The 21,678-nt window shown below is 39.7% G+C and overlaps 2 protein-coding genes across 3 annotated transcripts in view; one reads left to right on the forward strand and one right to left on the reverse strand.

Moving 5' to 3' along the window:
- mrrf (mitochondrial ribosome recycling factor) overlaps window positions 1-10,616 on the reverse strand; it is a 53,218-nt gene extending 42,602 nt beyond the window's left edge. Inside the window, exon 1 of the mRNA XM_074618231.1 lies at window positions 10,530-10,616. The gene's annotated coding sequence lies outside the window, so the exon portion shown is untranslated. The remainder of the gene's footprint in view (window positions 1-10,529) is intronic.
- Window positions 61-21,426, forward strand: rbm18 (RNA binding motif protein 18). 2 transcript variants are annotated; one of them, XM_074618232.1, is made up of 6 exons: window positions 61-283; window positions 5,672-5,785; window positions 11,918-12,044; window positions 13,575-13,661; window positions 17,591-17,691; window positions 19,566-21,426. In XM_074618232.1, the coding sequence occupies exons 2-6, from the start codon at window positions 5,679-5,681 to the stop codon at window positions 19,747-19,749; spliced, it is 606 nt and encodes a 201-aa protein (XP_074474333.1). In that variant the 5' UTR covers window positions 61-283; window positions 5,672-5,678; the 3' UTR covers window positions 19,750-21,426. The 2 variants fall into 2 exon arrangements, with proteins under 2 accessions (XP_074474333.1, XP_074474334.1); XM_074618233.1 differs by having other exon boundaries at window positions 64-283; window positions 13,575-13,655.
- The last annotated feature ends 252 nt before the right edge of the window (window positions 21,427-21,678 follow it).

Consider the following 21,678-nt stretch of genomic DNA (forward strand, 5'->3'; position numbering starts at 1 on the left):
GAGAGGTGCGGGAGATGCCAAACATTAAAACGAGCGCCTCCTCTCAAACCCACAGACAGTTAAACACACTACGACATCACCCTGCGCCTTTGTTGTGAGACGATAGCAAGGCGACTTGTTGTATCCTTCCAGCTTAAACCACTCAGTTCAACAGAGGAGGAAAACATCACAAACAGCTTGAAATGATTAGTGTTAACTGAATCACCCCGAAGTGGGATCCGTAGTATATTAAGTGGAAGAAGTCCGTCGCTATCAGAGAGGAGGCTTCAACAGATCCGAGGAGGTAAAGTGATGCTACCTGAGCTAAGCTACCTAGCAACCAGCTGCTCGCTCTAAACGGACCGTTAACCGTTTAGAGGAGAGGTTTATAATCTTATACATCTCCACACCTGGAGGAGAGATATTCAATTAACCTTAGGCTAATCGATTTCAACCAGCAGACGCTTACTACGAGCTGATCAATCGATCAACCTGCGGAGAGCTAAGCTAACTGTAGCTAGCAGCAAGTCAACGTTTCCTAAAGAGGAAACCAAAGAGTTCTTCTCTTGTTATACTGTTCAAGAGTCCTTCTCTTGTTATACTCATCAAGAGTCCTTCTCTTGTTATACTCATCAAGAGTCCTTCTCTTGTTATACTCATCAAGAGTCCTTCTCTTGTTATACTCATCAAGAGTCCTTCTCTTGTTATACTCATCAAGAGTCCTTCTCTTGTTATACTCATCAAGAGTCCTTCTCTTGTTATACTCATCAAGAGTCCTTCTCTTGTTATACTCATCAAGAGTCCTTCTCTTGTTATACTCATCAAGAGTCCTTCTCTTGTTATACTCATCAAGAGTCCTTCTCTTGTTATACTCATCAAGAGTCCTTCTCTTGTTATACTCATCAAGAGTCCTTCTCTTGTTATACTCATCAAGAGTCCTTCTCTTGTTATACTCATCAAGAGTCCTTCTCTTGTTATACTCATCAAGAGTCCTTCTCTTGTTATACTCATCAAGAGTCCTTCTCTTGTTATACTCATCAAGAGTCCTTCTCTTGTTATACTCATCAAGAGTCCTTCTCTTGTGATACTTATCAAGAGTTCTTCTCTTGTTATACTTATCAAGAGTCCTTCTCTTGTTATACTCATCAAGAGTCCTTCTCTTGTGATACTTATCAAGAGTTCTTCTCTTGTTATACTCATCAAGAGTCCTTCTCTTGTGATACTTATCAAGAGTCCTTCTCTTGTGATACTTATCAAGAGTTCTTCTCTTGTTATACTCATCAAGAGTCCTTCTCTTGTTATACTCATCAAGAGTCCTTCTCTTGTTATACTGTTCAAGAGTCCTTCTCTTGTTATACTGTTCAAGAGTCCTTCTCTTGTTATACTGTTCAAGAGTCCTTCTCTTGTTATACTGTTCAAGAGTCCTTCTCTTGTTATACTCATCAAGAGTCCTTCTCTTGTGATACTCATCAAGAGTCCTTCTCTTGTTATACTCATCAAGAGTCCTTCTCTTGTGATACTTATCAAGAGTTCTTCTCTTGTTATACTCATCAAGAGTCCTTCTCTTGTTATACTCATCAAGAGTCCTTCTCTTGTTATACTCATCAAGAGTCCTTCTCTTGTGATACTTATCAAGAGTCCTTCTCTTGTTATACTCATCAAGAGTCCTTCTCTTGTGATACTTATCAAGAGTCCTTCTCTTGTTATACTCATCAAGAGTCCTTCTCTTGTGATACTTATCAAGAGTCCTTCTCTTGTGATACTTATCAAGAGTTCTTCTCTTGTTATACTCATCAAGAGTCCTTCTCTTGTGATACTTATCAAGAGTTCTTCTCTTGTTATACTCATCAAGAGTCCTTCTCTTGTGATACTTATCAAGAGTTCTTCTCTTGTGATACTCATCAAGAGTCCTTCTCTTGTTATACTTATCAAGAGTCCTTCTCTTGTTATACTTATCAAGAGTCCTTCTCTTGTTAAACTCATCAAGAGTCCTTCTCTTGTTATACTCATCAAGAGTCCTTCTCTTGTTATACTCATCAAGAGTCCTTCTCTTGTGATACTTATCAAGAGTTCTTCTCTTGTTATACTCATCAAGAGTCCTTCTCTTGTTATACTCATCAAGAGTCCTTCTCTTGTTATACTCATCAAGAGTCCTTCTCTTGTTATACTCATCAAGAGTCCTTCTCTTGTTATACTCATCAAGAGTCCTTCTCTTGTTATACTCATCAAGAGTCCTTCTCTTGTTATACTCATCAAGAGTCCTTCTCTTGTTATACTCATCAAGAGTCCTTCTCTTGTTATACTCATCAAGAGTCCTTCTCTTGTTATACTCATCAAGAGTCCTTCTCTTGTTATACTCATCAAGAGTCCTTCTCTTGTTATACTCATCAAGAGTCCTTCTCTTGTTATACTCATCAAGAGTCCTTCTCGTTATACTCATCAAGAGTCCTTCTCTTGTTATACTCATCAAGAGTCCTTCTCTTGTTATACTCATCAAGAGTCCTTCTCTTGTTATACTCATCAAGAGTCCTTCTCTTGTTATACTCATCAAGAGTCCTTCTCTTGTTATACTCATCAAGAGTCCTTCTCTTGTTATACTCATCAAGAGTCCTTCTCTTGTTATACTCATCAAGAGTCCTTCTCTTGTGATACTTATCAAGAGTTCTTCTCTTGTTATACTCATCAAGAGTCCTTCTCTTGTGATACTTATCAAGAGTTCTTCTCTTGTGATACTCATCAAGAGTCCTTCTCTTGTTATACTTATCAAGAGTCCTTCTCTTGTTATACTTATCAAGAGTCCTTCTCTTGTTAAACTCATCAAGAGTCCTTCTCTTGTTATACTCATCAAGAGTCCTTCTCTTGTTATACTTATCAAGAGTCCTTCTCTTGTTATACTTATCAAGAGTCCTTCTCTTGTTAAACTCATCAAGAGTCCTTCTCTTGTTATACTCATCAAGAGTCCTTCTCTTGTTATACTTATCAAGAGTCCTTCTCTTGTTAAACTCATCAAGAGTCCTTCTCTTGTGATACTTATCAAGAGTTCTTCTCTTGTTATACTCATCAAGAGTCCTTCTCTTGTTATACTCATCAAGAGTCCTTCTCTTGTTATACTCATCAAGAGTCCTTCTCTTGTTATACTCATCAAGAGTCCTTCTCTTGTTATACTCATCAAGAGTCCTTCTCTTGTTATACTCATCAAGAGTCCTTCTCTTGTTATACTCATCAAGAGTCCTTCTCTTGTTATACTCATCAAGAGTCCTTCTCTTGTTATACTCATCAAGAGTCCTTCTCTTGTTATACTCATCAAGAGTCCTTCTCTTGTTATACTCATCAAGAGTCCTTCTCTTGTTATACTCATCAAGAGTCCTTCTCTTGTTATACTCATCAAGAGTCCTTCTCTTGTTATACTCATCAAGAGTCCTTCTCTTGTTATACTCATCAAGAGTCCTTCTCGTTATACTCATCAAGAGTCCTTCTCTTGTTATACTCATCAAGAGTCCTTCTCTTGTTATACTCATCAAGAGTCCTTCTCTTGTTATACTCATCAAGAGTCCTTCTCTTGTTATACTCATCAAGAGTCCTTCTCTTGTTATACTCATCAAGAGTCCTTCTCTTGTTATACTCATCAAGAGTCCTTCTCTTGTTATACTGTTCAAGAGTCCTTCTCTCTTTATAATGTTCAAGAGCCCAGTGTTTGCCTGACACAGCAACCCTATCGCCATAGAAGCTGCAGGATATGTCAGTGCATGTTACCTTACTAGTTAACTACTGTGGGCCAAAAAGAGACACTAGTTAATTAGTAAGACAAAATGTCCTACTAGTGTGATCAAATGTCCAACTAGTGTGATCAAATGTCCAACTAGTGTGATCAAATGTCCAACTAGTGCTGCCAAATACCAAACTAGTGGAGGACACTGACGTCTGATATTAAGGATGCTCAAACGAAAACCAAAGAGTTCTTCTCTTTTTATAATGTTCAAGAAGCCAGTGTTTGTCTGACACAGTAATAGGAGAGAGAGGAGAGAGAGGAGAGGAGAGAGAGGAGAGGAGAGGGAGAGGGAGAGAGAGAGAATTACCTAATTATAGCTAAAGCAAAAGAAAATGACATCAACTATTGGACATCTATCACAAAAACTCAACACAAACGTCAATGCTATTTGGCTCTAAACAGACAGTACACAGTGGCAGACTATCTCACCACCGTGACTAAACAGAAACAGAGAAAGACATTGGCTATGTACAGACTCAGTGATCACAGCCTGGCCTATAGAGACTGGCCCGACACAGAGAAGACAGGCTGTGTCAGCTCTGTCCACAGAGACAGGTGGAGACAGAGCAACATTTCCTGCTAACATGTAGCACATATTATGAAGAAATTAGGAAAAATTCTTTACAAAAATTAAATCCCAAGATTTTGATTCCCTCTCTGACCAAAATAAAATACAACATCTACTTGGAGAAAATAGTGTCATCGCCATAGAAGCTGCAGGATATGTCAGTGCATGTCAGCTAAGAGACAACCACAACAACAACAACAACAACAACACATAATAGATGTAACTCGCACTCTGCCTTTTATTTACTCCTCTACTTCATGTTTTTTTTTTTTACATTTATCCTTTAATATTGCAATATATTGTTATTAATTGTTTTTTATTTGTTTGTTTGTTTGTTTTATTGACACAACAAACATTAATTACTTCTTTATTGTTTTCTTCCATTTACATGCATGTTCTTTTTAAATATCTATATATTGTAATTTGCTTAATGAATTGTATATATGTTTATATATGTTTTTGTTTTTATTTTGATCTTTTTTTTAATTTTTTATTTAGTATTGAATTGACGCTTTGGCAATATTGTTCACCTGACAGTCATGCCAATAAAGCAAATTGAATTGAATTGAACTGAATTGAATAAAAGTAATGCACCTACATAATCGTCTGATTCTGGAGGAGCTAGATATCTGAGATACAGATTAAAACTAAAGGAAGGATATATTGACACTGCTGACATTGTGTAGACTGCTTCTCAAATGTGTTTGACCACAATCTTGTCACTGCTTTATCCGTATAACGTTATACATTATGTAACATAAATCATATTTACAATGAGCGCAGTGTTTGGCATTTATACTACGACATAAAAGCGTAGTTAAACGTCAAACAATTTGCTCATTAAATACCAAAAACCGAGAAAGGAATCTCTGAGTGAACTGATAAATTATTGAATTTTTGAACTTTTTGAAATGAACTAAATCTGATTGCCTAACCCTTTTAATGTATAATTACAGTTGATGTTAGCACTGGCTACATGTTATTAACGCTTCATGTGTATGTAGGCTTAACTGTTTGACCTATCTAGGGAACTTTTACTATTATAAAGCACCGATTAAGAGTCCCAGCTCGGTCTGAGAGTTGAATATGTGGTCACTCAGTAGGTCAAATGGGTGGACAAATCTTTTCTGATCACTTTTCTTTATTTTCCAGATGCCTTCTGATCAATCATGTAAGCCACAGTGCTCAAAGAGATATAGTTAGTTTAGTATAGTTTCGTCTTAAGGCAATATTTTAGTCTTCCACTTAACAGCTTATTATTCTGTCTTTCTTAATGATTGCTGAGTATCTGACACAAATGCAAAACAGTTAACTTTTCTTTGCAAACCTAATGTTTCTGTCTTCTATTCCTGCAGAGTACACATGTCGTCTGCGGCAGAGACAGTGGAAAATGCCTCCATCATGTCAGAGAGTGTGGCCCATGACGGAAACCGCTTGTGGATAGGCAACATTGATCCCAAAATTACAGAGTGAGTAAATCCACTACTAATTTCAGCCAGGCCTGCACTTTCCCCCCACGATTTTGGGAAGGTGTTCACACTCGACAGTCTCTTGCTTCAGATTAGTTTAGAGCTGAAACTACCAGGGGGACACACAACATCTGGTCATCACATTTTAAGAGATTAATTGGAATTGAAAACAGATCTGTTTTTCACTACAAACGTACAAATCTCCAGACTCAACCTCAATGAAAAACAAGGTTCGTTTTTGATTTTAGCAGCGACAAATGTTGGATTTGACTCGATTTCTGTGAGGCGGTCCGTGTTATGAACCTGATGCATTGCTTTTTAAACTCGCCTGGCTCTACCTCATAGAGAGGCGATGCATTGTGTGTGCATATATGATTGATTAACTGTGTGCGTAGTGTGTGTGTGTGCGCGTCGCAGGCTGAGACTGAGCAGACAGGGCTGGGTGTGTGAAAGAGAGGCAGCGAGGCGTGGAGACCTGCTCTGCTAAGGAGCAGCCATCATTCTTCACTCACCTGCCCTGTTTACTCTCTCTGTGTCAACCTGGAGATGACTGTGTGTGTGTATATGTGTTTGTGCATGTGTGTGTGTGTGTGAGCATGTTTAAGTACACAGTTGATGTTTAGGTGGCAGCTGGTAGTGGTGCAGGCTTCAACACACTGAGGTGTCTGTGTACATGATTAGTGTCTCATTTATACAACATCACATGTACATGCAAACCTTCTATTGTTGCATTTGTATGTGTGCAGTTGAATATGCAAAAAAACTCCAAATGTGAGTGTGGAGAGCAGCACCCCTTACATATATAGTGATGGAGAGAAGGTAGTTTTTTCGGGGGTGAGGGGGTGTGTTTGCTCGCCTGTGGGGGCTGCTGGAGAATGTATGGGCCGCAGCTCTGGTGGGCGTCTAGACAGGCGTTTCCTTCCCCTTTCCCTGCTCTGCTCTACCTCTCCTTAAATAGCCCACTACCTCACAGTATGGAGGGAAAACAAGAGAAATGCCCGTGGCCCCTGGTGCTGATTGGGAAGATTAATTAGCTCCTGGGTAGCATACGCAGTACTCCCTCTGTTTGTCCCCCGGTAAGACAAACCAAAACTCAGTGCAGAGGAGGAACGCAGACGTGAAATGCAAGGTGTTGATTATGAATATATGAGGCCATGAATAGTTAATATGACTTTGTTTATTCTGCAAGTGTGTTTTTTTGGTAATTAAAGACATCAAGTCATTTAATCTAGACTAGAATTTATAATGTGATATTTTATTTCTTTGAAGCTATTTTCTTTCTATTTTGAAGCAGAAATGGTTAATTTGAACATATAGCAATATTAAATGGCAGGTTTTTTTTATTTAACTGCAAGGTTTTAGAGTGATCAGCAAATGAAGCCAAATACGAGAATATTATCAAAGTATTTTGGAGACATCCAGGTCTGCTCTGGTTGGTCAGGGTGAAATATTACATTGATTAAGATGTAATGAGGTAAGAAGTCTGCACTTTCATCCTGTGTCAGAAAGACAAATTTTAGCGTGTGTAGTTGTGGTTATTACTGATCTCAGGTTTTCTAAGAAGGATAAAAGATTCCTGTTTGGCTCATAGCTTAGAAACCTGGACAAAAATGTAACCCAAGCTTGTGATTTTTGAAAAACAAACTGCACTTTTCTTCTTCTTTCATCTCTGTGTTGTAAACTCTCTCCTTTTCTCCTGTTTCTGTGGAGGTAGCAACTCTGTTACGAGAAAAACTATAATCCTCTTATTATCTACTGTCACTTTAAATCCTCAGTAAAGACGAAAGGACCAGTAAATAGTCACACTCTTTTAACTCTTCTACATTGAAATGATCTCCTCAGAGCTTAGATGAGCATCCCACATAATATTATCCAGTCAGATCTTCTTGCCCTGCGCACAGAGCAAAGACACACAGCAGGTGTAACTAAAGCTTTCAGCACATATTCATGTTTTTGTGCTTTTGGCTGCCCAGAGAGGGAATTTCTCATTAACGGTGATCCATCACCGTCTCCCTCTTTGTTCTCTCTCTGGTCCTCTTGTTACATTTCAAGTGGCGTACCTGGAAGTTGCCATGATGTCTTATTAAAGAACTTATCATCTTACTCATACTGCAGGCCTATTTTTATCTGCAGTTTCTTTATATGAAGAAACTGCAGATCGCTGCCTTGCCAGAAAGCCCAAACTCCCCCCCTCCCTCCTCCTCTCTTACCTTTCCCCCCCTCTGACCTGCACTTTTCTGCATCGAACCTTTTGTCTTATCTTTTTCTGGACTGCACATCCCTCCTGTTTCGCTTCCTTCCTCTTCTTTTGCTTCCTAGCTCTTGTGTCTCTCCTACCTGGCTCCTGCACCTCCTCTCTTCTTTTGGCTTCTCCTCCTCCTCCTCCTCCTCTTCCTCCACCTTTCACCTCACCGTCAACATCCCCTCTCTGAACTTTACTCTCCCACCTCCCTCCCTTTTCCTCCCCCCTCTCCTCCTCTTCCTCCGGTGGTTTTTACAGCCCCCACGAGGAGCGGTCCATTGTGGTTCAGCCTGCGAGCATCCAAAAATGTTCTTAGAGTGTTTCTCTCACATTTACACATATGCACAAACATGGGGTATACATTTATTTGAATATAGAGCAATATTAAAAGGTAATATTTAGACTTTTTGCATTTGACTTTTCTCATTTCCTGATCAGTGCTTCAGAGGTGCACAAAGTGCAAAGGCAAACTATTTGAGTAAGAAGTGCAGAAAAGTGTTATAAATAATATGAAAAACCTTTATTTAATATCGACTTTTCATTGTAAATGAGCCTATAACTTCTTGAGGAGCCACCTTCACATGGGAGGCTTGCTGGGTGTTGTCTGGGAAAAGCAGAAATTCTCTTTGGCCTGAAGCCCTCCAGGGAGTCATAGAAGACATTAGCTGAGACGCACTATTCACCCTCCGTATCCCACATCGAGTCCCATTCATACACACAAGTGCGTCCTGGCATATTAACGTCATATTTGTGGTGACACTCACACACACACAAACCACTCCAGGATTAAAAATAACAATCAGCTAAACAATAAAAGGCTGAAGCATTAGTTCCTCTTGAACAATTATACAAAATACCTGGGGTCACTGCGAGGCCTGGACAGTCACACAAGGTAACAAAACACAGGAAGGTGTTTGTTCATTTCTTTTGTTTTCTTTTGTGCATTTTCGGTTTTGTTTTTTGCTGTTGCTTTTTATGGTTTGTGAGGCTTTTTTTTTTTCATAGAAGACATGCTGGAGACACAGTAGGAAAAGCACAGGTTTAAATGCTGAATAGAACAGAGATGTTTAAGGTTGTGCTAATTTTAACTACTTTATTTACTGTTGTAGGGCTGTCCCGAATACCATTTTTTGGGCTTCGAAGCTTCGGTGAGAAATATTCAAAAGTATCCGAAGCTTCGTGGAGCAGCGCGTCAGTAGGACTTCTGTCTGTCTGTGTCCATCTCCCCCATTTCAGTGCCCGGGACAGTGCTGCTGACGCATGACTCTACACACAACAAACAGCGTTATCCGTCTGAGAATAACTAATACTAATTGATGTTAAATATGAATAATGTTGTGGGATTATTCCTTATTTCATGGGTTATTTGGGGATTTATTATTATTACATACTTATATATAAAAGATTAAAAAAAAAGATTTAAAAAGCGAAGCATTTGAATAGTGATTCGGAGGTTGAATACCTTTTCAGGTCAGCCCTATACTGTTTGGAAGTTTAATTCACAGCAATGCATCCCAAAGATCATCATATGTTTGTAGCCTCGCTGTCCTGTAAGGACTGCGTAATTCTAAAAAACATCTCCAAAGTTGTTGTCTTTTTTATATTTTGTTTAGCTTAAGAGAAGGAGAATTTCCTCAATCCAAATAGGCCCTTTACACAGCAGCTATTTTGACAAGTCATAGCAGGGTAGACACAGGGTGTAATTGATCAAATTAATTATGATCCAGTATATAGCATCACAGCCATTCCAGTGAGCCAGCATGAAAAATACCAGGGACCTGACCCACCTAAATGAAACAGGGCAATAATTAATGTTATTAATTATACCTGTGTTCACCCTGCAATGACATGTCAAATGGCTGCTGTGAAAAGGACCTATAGGAACACTTTTCACATTTAAAATCACCAAATTTGGAGATTCACTGGACAGGAAGGGTGTGAAAAATTACAATGTGAAAACTAACTATAGCTGTCAGACACATGTAATAAAAAAGTATAATATTTGCCTGTGAGAGATGTAGTGGAGTAAAAGTATAATGTTGCATAAGATGGAAACACTCAAGTACCTGGACTTTGTACTTAAGTACAAGCACAGTACTTGTAGAGTAAATGTAGCTACCTATGGTGCCTTCAAATGAAACTCGTTAGCTCGTGTTTACAACATGGGAAGTTGTGTACACGATATGCTTGGCGTTCAAGTGGTTAAGTCATGAGAACACTGATGCTAACCAACGGCAATATTAACGTTACTGTCGGCGTCTAGAAGCCACAGAGGCTAACAATTCATATGGACTCTTCTGGTGAACGCAGTAAACGCGACTGCATTTGAAGGCACCACTAGTTACACTCCACCACTGGCCCTCGTTAATGTTATTAGTAGCACCTGTGCTTTTTCTGCTATGACAAGTCAAAATATCTGCAGTGAAAAATGCCTGTTACCACATGCGTCAAACTAATTATGAATTAATTTGGGAACATTCATAAAATGAGAAAATTGCTTACCAAACTCTGCCAAAGAACAACCAGGAAATTGTAACTTTTTTTTTCCTGCAGTTGTTTTTTAACTCTCATTACCTCCAGAACATGATGAGGTACTTCACAGGTGGTTTCAATGACTAATCAATCAGGAAGACACTGTGTGCTGCTAATGAACTGTTTCTGGTAGAACAGTTTGTGTTTGCCCAGTAGGGAGACACCAAGACTTGCATAATATTAGACCTGAAGCAATTACTCGATTAGTTTGATTAATCAATTAATCAATACGCAGAAAATAAACCGGCAACAATTTTGATGACTGATTAATCTTTTCAGTCTTTTTCCTTTTTTTTTTAAGCAAAACTGCCAAACATTTATTGGTTCCAGCTTCTCAAATGTGAATATTTGCTGGCTTCCTACGACACTAAATTGAATATCTTATGTGAATATTTGAATATCAGACAAAAACAATCAATTTGAATATGTCAACTTTGCTCTTGGGAAATAACGATGGGCATTTTTCACTATTTTCTGACAGGTTATCGGCCCAGTAAATAATAAATTATTAAAAAAATAATCATTAGTTGCAGCCCTACGGTTATTGGAAGAACATGCCTCAGACAATCACTTATTCCGCACATGCAAAAATAAGAATATTGCTCCTATAAATCATATGATACAAGTTTTGACAAGTCATGAAATGGGAAAGCACCTGCTGCTCAGCATGCATTGGAAACATTCAATCAGCCCCCGGGTATTCACAGTAATACAGCAGTGAATATAGTCTACAGGTGGCCCTGAACTCGTTGCTCTTTTCGACACCGTCTGAAGAAATATTTTTTCCCATGGCTGCCAGCAGTCAGTTACACGCAAACCTCGCTGCATAGCTCTTCAATGACAACATATCTATGTTCACTCCCAGGTCCAGCGGTCCCAGGCAGCTCCGCACAGTGAGTGGATGTTGTTTGTGCGGAGCTCGGTGCTCAGGGGAGATTTGAGGCTTCCTCTTTTTTATTCCCTCATTGTCCCGCTACTGTATCCTCAGCATTGTCTCAATGAGAGATTTACTGTCACTGCGCCGTCACACCAGCTGGCCTGCTGCTAAAAAGGTGACAGGGAGAGAAAGCTGTCATTCTCATTAGCCTTGACAGATTCACAGACTGCAGGGGGGCAAATAACACAGTATGGAGCAGATCTATGTGGCTGGTTCATAGAGTTAAACTACAATTTACTGTGTAGTACATTTGGTTGACCATTGTGGAAATGTAAGATAAGAGGAGGTCTCATGTGGGACATTTTACTAAATAAAAGCTTGTTTTCTCTCTTTACAGAATAGATACTAATAAATACCATTTTCCTCTTTCCTCTCGCCTTTTCTTCGAACCTTTTCATTCACGTGACTCCTCTGTTGGCAGGTATCATCTTGTGAAGTTGTTGGAGAGGTTTGGCAATGTGAAACAGTTTGACTTCCTGTTTCACAAGTCTGGGCCTTTGGAGGGACAGCCGCGGGGCTACTGCTTTGTCAACTTCAACACCAGAGAGGTACGTGCAAGATTCATATTTTAAGACAATTTTATAATTGATTTTAATTATATTGTATGTCATTTTTGTAAACTAAAACTCAGATGTGTCAAATACTAAGTTTTTCTAGTCATGTTAAGTGTTTGTCACAAAAATGACATGGTACATATGTCAATAATTCGTTGTTTGAAGAGAAAATCTGATTTTAATTGATGTAATTCTAATTCCACGGTCAATCATTGGCAGTAAAATTGATATTGCATCAGTGCAGATATTGCATTTTTACACAACATATCAGTTAGGGCTGTCCCGAATACCATTTTTTGGGCTTCAAAGCTTCGGTGAGAAATATTCAAAGGTATTCAAAGTTTCGCTTCGCGGCACGGCAAGTGCTTCGACATGTTCTTCTGTCTGCCTGTCTGTCTGTCTGTCTGTCTCTCTCCATCTCCCCCGTTTCAGTGCCCGGGACAGTGCTGCTGCCACACTACTGTACACACATGCCTCTCTACACACAACAAACAGCGATATCCGTCTGAGAATAACTAATAATAATGAATATTGAATAATTAATAATGTTTTGGGATTATTCCTTCTTTCATGGGCTATTTTGGGATTTATATATTATTATTACATTCAAATTAAAGAAACGAAGCATTCGAATACTGATTTGGAGGTCAAAAAACCATGGCAACGGTCGAAGCTTCGAAGCATTTGGGTCAGCCCTAATATCAGTCAATGGTGATAGTATGCCAGTATATTGGTGTGTCTACACAAACTCAAAGCAAAAGGAGGAGTGTGACTTTGACCAGATTATGTCAAATTGCATATTTGTATCAAACTTGTGCAGTGAATGAAAAAGAAAAAGAAAAACTCTTACAGTCAAATATATTTGATCCAAGGAATTTCCTTCATTAATGCTCCCCATACTCAAATAGCCTAAGAAAAGCTTCATTAGACGTCTTCAAGCAGTCAGGACCTGATTATGTGTCTCACTGAAGTGGGCCGTATTTATTTTTTTTATAAAAAAGGACTTAAAAGGAGCCCACTCGGCTTCACAGGTTCGGCAGCAGGCAGTATTTGTTTTGGAGTGAGCCTGGGGATCGTGATAAGCATCTCGTTTAACAGCTAGTGTCTATCAGTGGGATATGAAGCCCTCCCAAAAGGATTATACAGAGGAAGTGTGTGTTTATCTTACACACTCACACACACGTAGACACTTGCGCACACAGACACACACACACACACAGAAAAAGTACTTAATTAATATAATTTAGCATCAAAGCCACACACTCATTTGATTAGACAAAACTACATTTTCTCACACTGCCTCTCAAACACACACATGTGTCAGTTATGGTCTATCTGCAGGCAGAGTGGTACATCATCATCTATTATTGTTTCTGCCGTCTCTCTATTGTGATGACTAATTATTTAAAGACTCTGGTGCAATCATCAAGGCTGATTTTTAATCATAATTGTAAAAAATCTGTTCCTCTTCCTTTCTCCTCTTCCTCTTTTCCCCTCTGTGTGTGTATGTGTGACTGTCTGCAGGAAGCAGAGAGGGCGATCCAGTGTTTAAATGGGAAACTAGCTTTGTCCAAGAAGCTGGTCGTGCGCTGGGCGCACGCACAGGTGAGGGTAAGTGTCAAACCTGGTTCCATTTTTATAAAACTGAAAATCGTATGCAGGATATATAAGATATTATAAGATATCTCAATGAGTTTATTATTATTATTATTATTATTATTTATGTATGACACTGTGATTGTGGCTGCAGTTTGACAAGACTAAATAGACATACATTCATACTAGCTTGTCAAGAAGGAGGCTAAATAACGCTTCAAATTTACGCACAATTTTTGCGAGGAAGAACTGCCATGGCCATTTTCAAAAAGGTCCCTTGACCTCTGACCTCAAGATATGTGAATGAAAATGGGTTCTCTGGGTACCCACAAGTCTCCCCTTTACAGACATGCCCATTTTATGATAATCACATGCAGTTTTGGGGCAAGTCATAGTCAAGTCAGCACACTGACACACTGACAGCTGTTGTTGCCTGTTGGCCTGCAGTTTGCCATGTTATGATTTGAGCATATTTTTTTATGCTAAATGCAGTACCTGTGAGGGTTTCTGGACAATATTTGTCATTGTTTTGTGTTGTTTATCGATTTCAATAATAAATATATACATACATTTGCATAAAGCAAGCATATTAGTCCACTCCCATGTTGATAAGAGTATTAAATTCTTGACAAATCTCCCTTTTAAGGTACGTTTTAAACAGATAAAAAAAATGTGTGCTTAATTTGCGTGTAATTAATCGAGATTATAGTTCTTTTAATCGATTGACAGCCCTAGTTGATTTATATTTCCACGTTATTACTGCAGTAGTTAGATTACGGCGAGCAGTGGGATCCGAGCACAACCTATGCCTGTCTCTTAACAATAGCCCGCCTACTGGCAATGGGTGAAGGGATATCCTGTATAGAGACGAATCACGCCCTACACACACACACACACACACACACACACAGAGGGAGAGGGAGGTCAAGGTCAACGCTGCCGCCTCTAAGACAACACGTAGTAGGATAAATCCACCGTTCCAACCAAAAATAGCTTTGGTTAGTTATACCTTTATGAACCTAAAATTTTAGCGGTTTATATCTCAAAATGAATACCAGTCTGTCTTTCTGTTACTCAACATTTTAACTTCTTTACTCACAGTGTCTGTCAACACCTTCTGCATGCCCTTCTCTTACACTTTCCAGTTCATTTCGACTATGAATGTTTTCTCAAATTCAGTGCCGTACTAACATAGTCAGGGTCTGGCGTTCACCATCATCTGGATTTGATACACTTTTATTGGCAAGTCATCGGCCAGAAGACGTTTTGCTGCATCACCGAGCTACAGCATCTTTATTTGAAGAAATTGGTTTCGTTCTGTCTCTACAAGTACCTAACATACTGGAAGTAGTGTTCGGCCTTCATGCATGAAACTTTAAGCACATAGCAGCCGATTAACAGCTCTGCACGGGAGCCGTGTTTTATAGCCGCTGAGCGACTGGTATATATTTCATTTTGGATTGGATATTTTGTTTTTTAGTACCCGACTAGCTCGGCCGGTTAGGGTGTGAAAGTCAGTGTTACAGTTGGGTGTTAGAGTTTTGGGTTCAGCCTTCATTTTAAAGCGTGCTTGGATTCAAGGCATGGTTAATATGATGTTGCAAACACATCAGCCAGGTATGAGCAAAGCTGCACTGCAGGAATGTGTTTCTGTCAAGCTGCTCGCGGGGGACCAACCTTTCTGGTCAGTGTCCCAGCTGACCAAGTTGAATTGCAAGATGCATAATTTCATCCCACGACATGCTTTAACAAGCTCATATCAACCCGAAATTATCCTCCAGTCTTTGATCGTTCTGCTTCGGGATGTAAAAACAGGATCTTACAGCGTAATCCTTACTACGCAAGTAGCAGATTTCCACCAATGGTGCCAGCTCAGGTCCAGTTGAATGTGATGTATTCTTCAGCGAGCCTGTCTTTCCAACCCAGAAGCGGCGTGCCGGGATAAGTGAGTCAGAGACAGCCTGCGTTGGAAGTCGTTGTCTCATTTCCAAGATTACATCTTGACTTTGTTACGTAGCTTTGAAAGAGAGGAAATACACGTTGAAGAACGTTTATTGAAGTGTTTCCCCTAAACTCTTCACAAACATCCATGGCTTCCCAAATCTACGTTTTTCAACGGTTAAACAATTTTGTCCTATAATTCATTACTGTATTATTCTGTATTTAGCACAGTTAAGCCAAGGTGTGTGTTATGCATGTTATATTCTTGGTACGTGAAACTCTCACTGTCACTAACCCTAATCCTCTAAACCTTCCTGTGACTGTATCCATAATAGGGATGAGGAAAAAATCAATACACTATAGTATCGCAATATTTTGCGTGGCAATAATATTGGAACAATACACGGGACGTCAAGTATTGATCTTTTATTATATAAACTGTTTCAGAGGTTGTAGCAGGCTCAATCTTAAAGCTAGAGTGAAGATACTGGTATCATATGAAACTAGAAAACCTAGAAAAAAGGAATCGATTGTTACCAACCGTGTCATGTTAACTTGTCAGGAAGAACAATAAAAAACGCTCCAAAGTTACGATAAATAAAAAACTGGCATAGCCGTTTTTAAAGGGGGCCCTTGACCTCTGACCTCAAGATATGGGAATGAAAACTCTGAGATGAACAGAGTGAAAACTGTATCTTATTAGATAAAACAGATGTTGACAAACTGCATAATTTGCAGTTGAAAAAAGGTAATAAATCGCAATATATATCTTATCGCAAATGTTTAAAATCGCAACAAGATCGTATTGTGATAATATTGTATCGTGGGGCCTCTGGTGATTCCCACCCCTACTAAATAATGAACTATAAAAACAGTTGAACAGTTATTTTAATCCTTGATGAAGCTCTAATGCTTAAGCAGATGTGTGCCTATTATAGTGAATGCTATAAAAATCAAAAGTGCAATTATTGGAGCAACAAGAAACATTTTAACTTAACTTTCCCTTCGCTAAAGCTTTGGCTTGTGTGCAGAGTCACTACGGCCTGATTGGCTCTATGTACTGTAGATCTATATGCATTCCAGCTACATGCCTTTAGGAATTGGTGGAAGGGAAGGGTCCTGGCTGGTGGAATGGTCATTGTTTTAGACCTATTCTTGGCTATACACGTTATTTATTTCTTGGGACAGTACAGTGTGTAAGAACATGTGTGTGTTATTGTGCATTTATATAACTTAACTTGATTCAGTGCCACTTACATCAACTGATTTCTAAGCTTCACATTCCCGCGAATGGCTGCTGCTGCACCAAGCGCCAGGGGTTTCCTCACGCCCATCATGTGACTGTTGTTTCGTTTTTTTGTCCCCCTTTCTTTCTTCGCAGGTTTCAAGAGTTCTGTGTTGGCTGGTGGAGATGTTTGGAAGGTGGTTTTTGAAAGGAATGAGTGCACAGATTTTTTATTTTTTTTTTGCTCTTCAGCTGCTCCCCCTTTATCCTCCCTCGTGCCTTAGGGTGTGATCATGAGCTGAACAAGCAGTCCTGCTTGGTTACTGTCTGTTTGAGCAAACACAAACAAAATCAATACTTCAGTTTAATAATGTTGATCCTTGTGGGAGGAAGCTGGAGTTGGCTCTCCAGAGAGCGGCTGTCAGTGTTTATTTGGAGGTCTGATGGTTTGTAAATGTCTGGTTCACACACAGGATGTTTTTCTGTCTTCTCTTGCTCTACTTGTTATGTGGTCCTGTTCCAACTGGGCACTTAAATGTGTCTAAATGCAGGTGCGATTGTACCCAAAATGCGCTTAGAATAGCCCATGTCTAGATAAACACACGATGCACTAAGCACATTTTTTAGTGAGTTTAGCTGCGACTATCCATGTGCCTTCTCTTGCTTCTAGCTGTTATTTTACCCCCTTTTTGTCTCTCTCCATCTGTCCGTCCATTCACCATGTTTCCATCACTGTTTGTGTGGGTCGTTTTGTTTTGGCCACATGTATCATCTACAGAGGTTTGAAGGTTTCCGTAACGACAAGACGATGCCTCCGAGCCTGGAGCCGTCGTGCAGCGGGGCGTCAGACGACGGAGCCTTAACCGCCAACCACCTCAGGTTGGTACCAAACGCACACAGCAGCACCATCGGCCATCTCAGAGGATGTCCACGCTAATCCTGCTAAATCAAAATCGTACCCGCTGTTTTGTCCTTCTGCCCACGCTAAGCCATCAAAAACTAAGCTCCTTGAAAGCGGCGCCCCTGAGTGGATAAATCTGAAAACACTGATCTCCCATTTTTAGTGTGGACAAGGAAAACTGTGGAAAACAATGATGTAAGCCTGCTCAGACAAAGTGGAGGCAGTAATGTGAAGAAGCCAACTTTTTGTCAATCACTGTTCGCTTCGGTTAACGGCAGCTTTTACCACTGTCACTATTGATGTTTTTCCGTTGTCTGACAACAGAAGCAGAATATATGTTAAAGGAGACCTATTATGCTTTTGGGCTTTTTACTTTCCTTTAGTATGTTATATATAGTTTTTTGTGCATGTAAAAGGTCTGCAAAGTTACAAAGTCGACGTCAAAGGGAGTTACTCTCCCCCACAGAAACACTGCTCTTGAACTGCCTGAAACGCCTTGCTTTAAGTCCTGCCTTTTCTTCTGCAACATGGTGATGTCAGCAAGTAACACATTTGCAAAATACCAGCCTAGCGGCTAGTTTGGCACGCCCTCAAACAAAGCTAGTTAGAGCGGAGCTGGAGCGGAGTCTGAAGGGTGGGGGCGGGAGCTCAAACAGAGCATTTCAGACAGAGGGTGAAAAGAGGTGCTGCAGCACAGCCGGTAGGAGAAAAAAAAAGTTTTTTTTGAACATTAAAGCATGTAAACATGTTCTAGTAGAAACCCAAAATACAAGTATGCACCTTAAAATGTGTTCAACAGGTCCTCTTTAATGAACTACTGTCAGTCGAGCTATACTGAAACATTATATAGGTGACCATGGAGAGCATGAGGCGACAACAGAGGTTTAACTAACTAGGCTGTGTCTGTCCCACTCGTTGATATTTGATGTTATTGAATGCAATCTGAAAAAAGGAGGAAGAAGAAGAGATTTACCCATTTTCAGTGCGGATGAAGGTCTTCAAAAAGATAATGTGAAAATGCGTGGATTCATGTCGTCACATAAAAATGACATTTTTCAGATTTAGCCTGCTCAGTGTGGACGAAGTTTCTGGTCGCTTTACCCCTAACAAATCTGGTCCTGAAATGATTATAGGAGAGCGTGTGGGGTTGTTGTTTTCACCACAAAACAGCAGTTCAAGTTCATCCGAGTACAACTGGACTAACACTTTCAAAAAGTCGAAGGCCTGTTAGAGCAACTTCTAACATGTTCCATTATTGTGGCTACACTTGCAGCCTACATTCACACATATACACAGACACTGTAAGTACGCCAGTCAAATAGAGCACTTGAGTCGATAAAAGGCCCCTTGTGGTTCGCAGTATCAACTCTTACCGAGACAATCCAGTATGTGTAATAAGTTATCAGCTATCAGGAAAGTCTTCAGTTCTAGTGTAAACTCTCTCCACACAGCACAAGAGAGGAAATATAAACACTCTTTTCCCCCCTTTTTCCCCACGATACCCCCCCTAGACATTCTCTCTCCTGCTTTTTAGATACCTCTTACAGTCACTCGTCTTCTCACCTGCACTGTCATTTTTCCTCACTTGCTCCTTCAAACTCTGTTTCACCATTTAAATACAAATTTTCCTCTACTTTACATGCAGCACAAACTGGTAATCTCTTGCTTGTGCTCCCTTTTTTTTCCTCCCCACCGCATCTGTCCCTCCCACTACTAAGAGTGCTAATACCTCTTCTTTTCCCCCCTTCCAGCCAAGAGCCAAGATCTGTCCATCACTCAGTTCAGCACCAGCACTGGTATTTCCCCCTCAGCCTCGCGACGCTAACATCTCCCCTCTCTCTCTCTCCTCCAGTACGAGTGCTAAGATCCGCGCCATCGAGGCCAAGCTTCAGATGATGGACGAGAATCCAGATGATGACTACTCGGGCCCGTCAGCCTACGTTTACAACAAACCGCCAGAGAGGAAACGCTGGGAGCCCTACTCTAAATCACACCACAATAACCAGAGCAGGCCCTTCCGCAAGTTTAGGAGATGACCCATCCCCTTCCCCACTCATTCTGGAGCCTCCCCTACACACCTCACCCTCCACCGACACACAAACAGACTCTACGCTAGATACTATAAAGACTATACATACCCTATCTGGGGAGAAAAAGGTTTTGAATACTTTGAGAAGCCGGACTCTTTGGGAGTAATCGCAGCAATCATGGACAAAAGTGGTTTTTATTTTGGTTTATGAGTTCTTACTTGGTCTTAACATATGTCCCCTACCTGACTGCTGTGCAGGTTGGATCCCTTATCAATCTCACTTTTGCAGAGATTTAATGCAGGTGAATCATACAGCTGTGAGTCACACACGAGGGAAAGAGAAATGTTATTATTATTAAAAAATCTAAATGGCGATTCTCTTATTGTTTTTCACGTGTTTTTAATTTCAGATGGTATTATTTAAAAGGTGAAATATTTGTCTTTATTCAAGACTTCAGTGAAGAGGAAGAAATGCAAAGAAACAGGTTTGTATTAATGGAGTTCAAATGATAAAGCCACTCAGCGACAATTACTGTACATTGCAGTATTTTTGTGTGACGTTGCTCTTTTCCTAATAGTTTTTTTTCCCCCTGGATCCAATTTTTTTATACGATTGCACTCAAACTCTTTTTACTGACTCTTTTTTGTGTTGAGTTTTGGTATTTCCCTAACCACAGTCTCTTTATTTCACCAATTAAAGGCTATTAAATATCACATCTGCAGCGTGTTGTTCAATGCCCTTTGGTAGATATTCTACATTAAACATATTACTTAAAATGCAGGATTCAGTTTTATGATTTGTCAGTCGACAACATTTCAACACTCTAAATCACGCTGATATAATGGTATTGTTTTGTAAGAAATCTAAAGCATCTGCCTCTCATTAATGGGAGACTTTAGAGGAATCCCAATTAAACCCATTAATCCACCATGGGTTAAGAAAAAATGCAGTCCTGAATTATCACAGAATTTTTTTAAATCAGGGAGATTAGCACAAGACAGATGTCCCAATGTCTTCTGTAATAACTGATAATCCTGTTTATTATAGCATACATTATGTTTTTTTGTCCCAGTATTCTTTCGAACCCCCTGTTTCGATTAATTCGTCTGCAGTCTACCAAAAGTTTCTGTAAATCATTTAAATATTTGCTGGCCCTTTGGGGTTTAATGTGGAAACATTTTCAAATGTAATGTTTATTGATTTCTGTGTTCACTATACTTTTGATGTGGTCTGAGTTGTGTTTTCCTGCAGGTGTGACGTGCAGTGTGAGGCTATAAAAAACGTCTTTAAGGCACAAAAAAGACATATGTTGGCGAAATTGTAGTCTGAATTTGTTTGCGTGAAGAATGAATTTGCCAACCAAAGGTCCTTTTTGCAGAAGCAATGTTTTTTAAGAGTTTACCAAGAATATTTAAGTCCCATATTAAGGCTGGATGACGTTGCAGAATGGATGGAGATGGGCAGACTAATTGTACAAGATGAGAAAAAGCACAATTTGGTGCGAACAGAGCAAATCAAATCCTACCTCTTGACATCAGTCAGCCCTTTTTTTTTTTCTTTAAAAGTCTTTGTTGCAAAATCACCCGATTGCAGAATATTTCTGATGGCCATTAGAATCAATTAATGTTTTCTTTGCAATGTGTGTAATTTATCTGTTTTCAATAAAAGGCCTATTCGTTAAAATATATTTTCCATTGGTTGTAAATATTTCAAATTCGTTTCTCCTCAGGAATGACGAAGAAGTTTCTTAATTTTTATTTTTTTTTAAGGCCTGGTTTATTTTGATGGGATCATTTCTGCTGCTATAGATTTACAGATAATTGCTGGATCCTCGCGCAGAAGCCTGATTGACACGTGGACGTAGGCTGAACCGGTGTGTGGGCTCGAGCCACATTACATCCTGTAATCATCAGGCTTCCTTTCCGTTAAAAGAGC

The sequence above is a fragment of the Sebastes fasciatus genome, chromosome 19 (genome assembly GCF_043250625.1).
Source record: "Sebastes fasciatus isolate fSebFas1 chromosome 19, fSebFas1.pri, whole genome shotgun sequence".
Classification (NCBI taxonomy): Eukaryota; Metazoa; Chordata; class Actinopteri; order Perciformes; family Sebastidae; genus Sebastes; species Sebastes fasciatus.

Excerpts from the sequence above, each read along its gene's own strand:
- rbm18 (XM_074618232.1), top strand. The coding sequence starts at position 5,679 with ATGTCGTCTGCGGCAGAGACAGTGGAAAATGCCTCCATCATGTCAGAG. Across the intron at positions 12,045-13,574 it reads TCAACTTCAACACCAGAGAG|GAAGCAGAGAGGGCGATCCA; the intron begins GTACGTGCAAGA and ends GACTGTCTGCAG. Across the intron at positions 13,662-17,590 it reads GGGCGCACGCACAGGTGAGG|AGGTTTGAAGGTTTCCGTAA; the intron begins GTAAGTGTCAAA and ends TATCATCTACAG.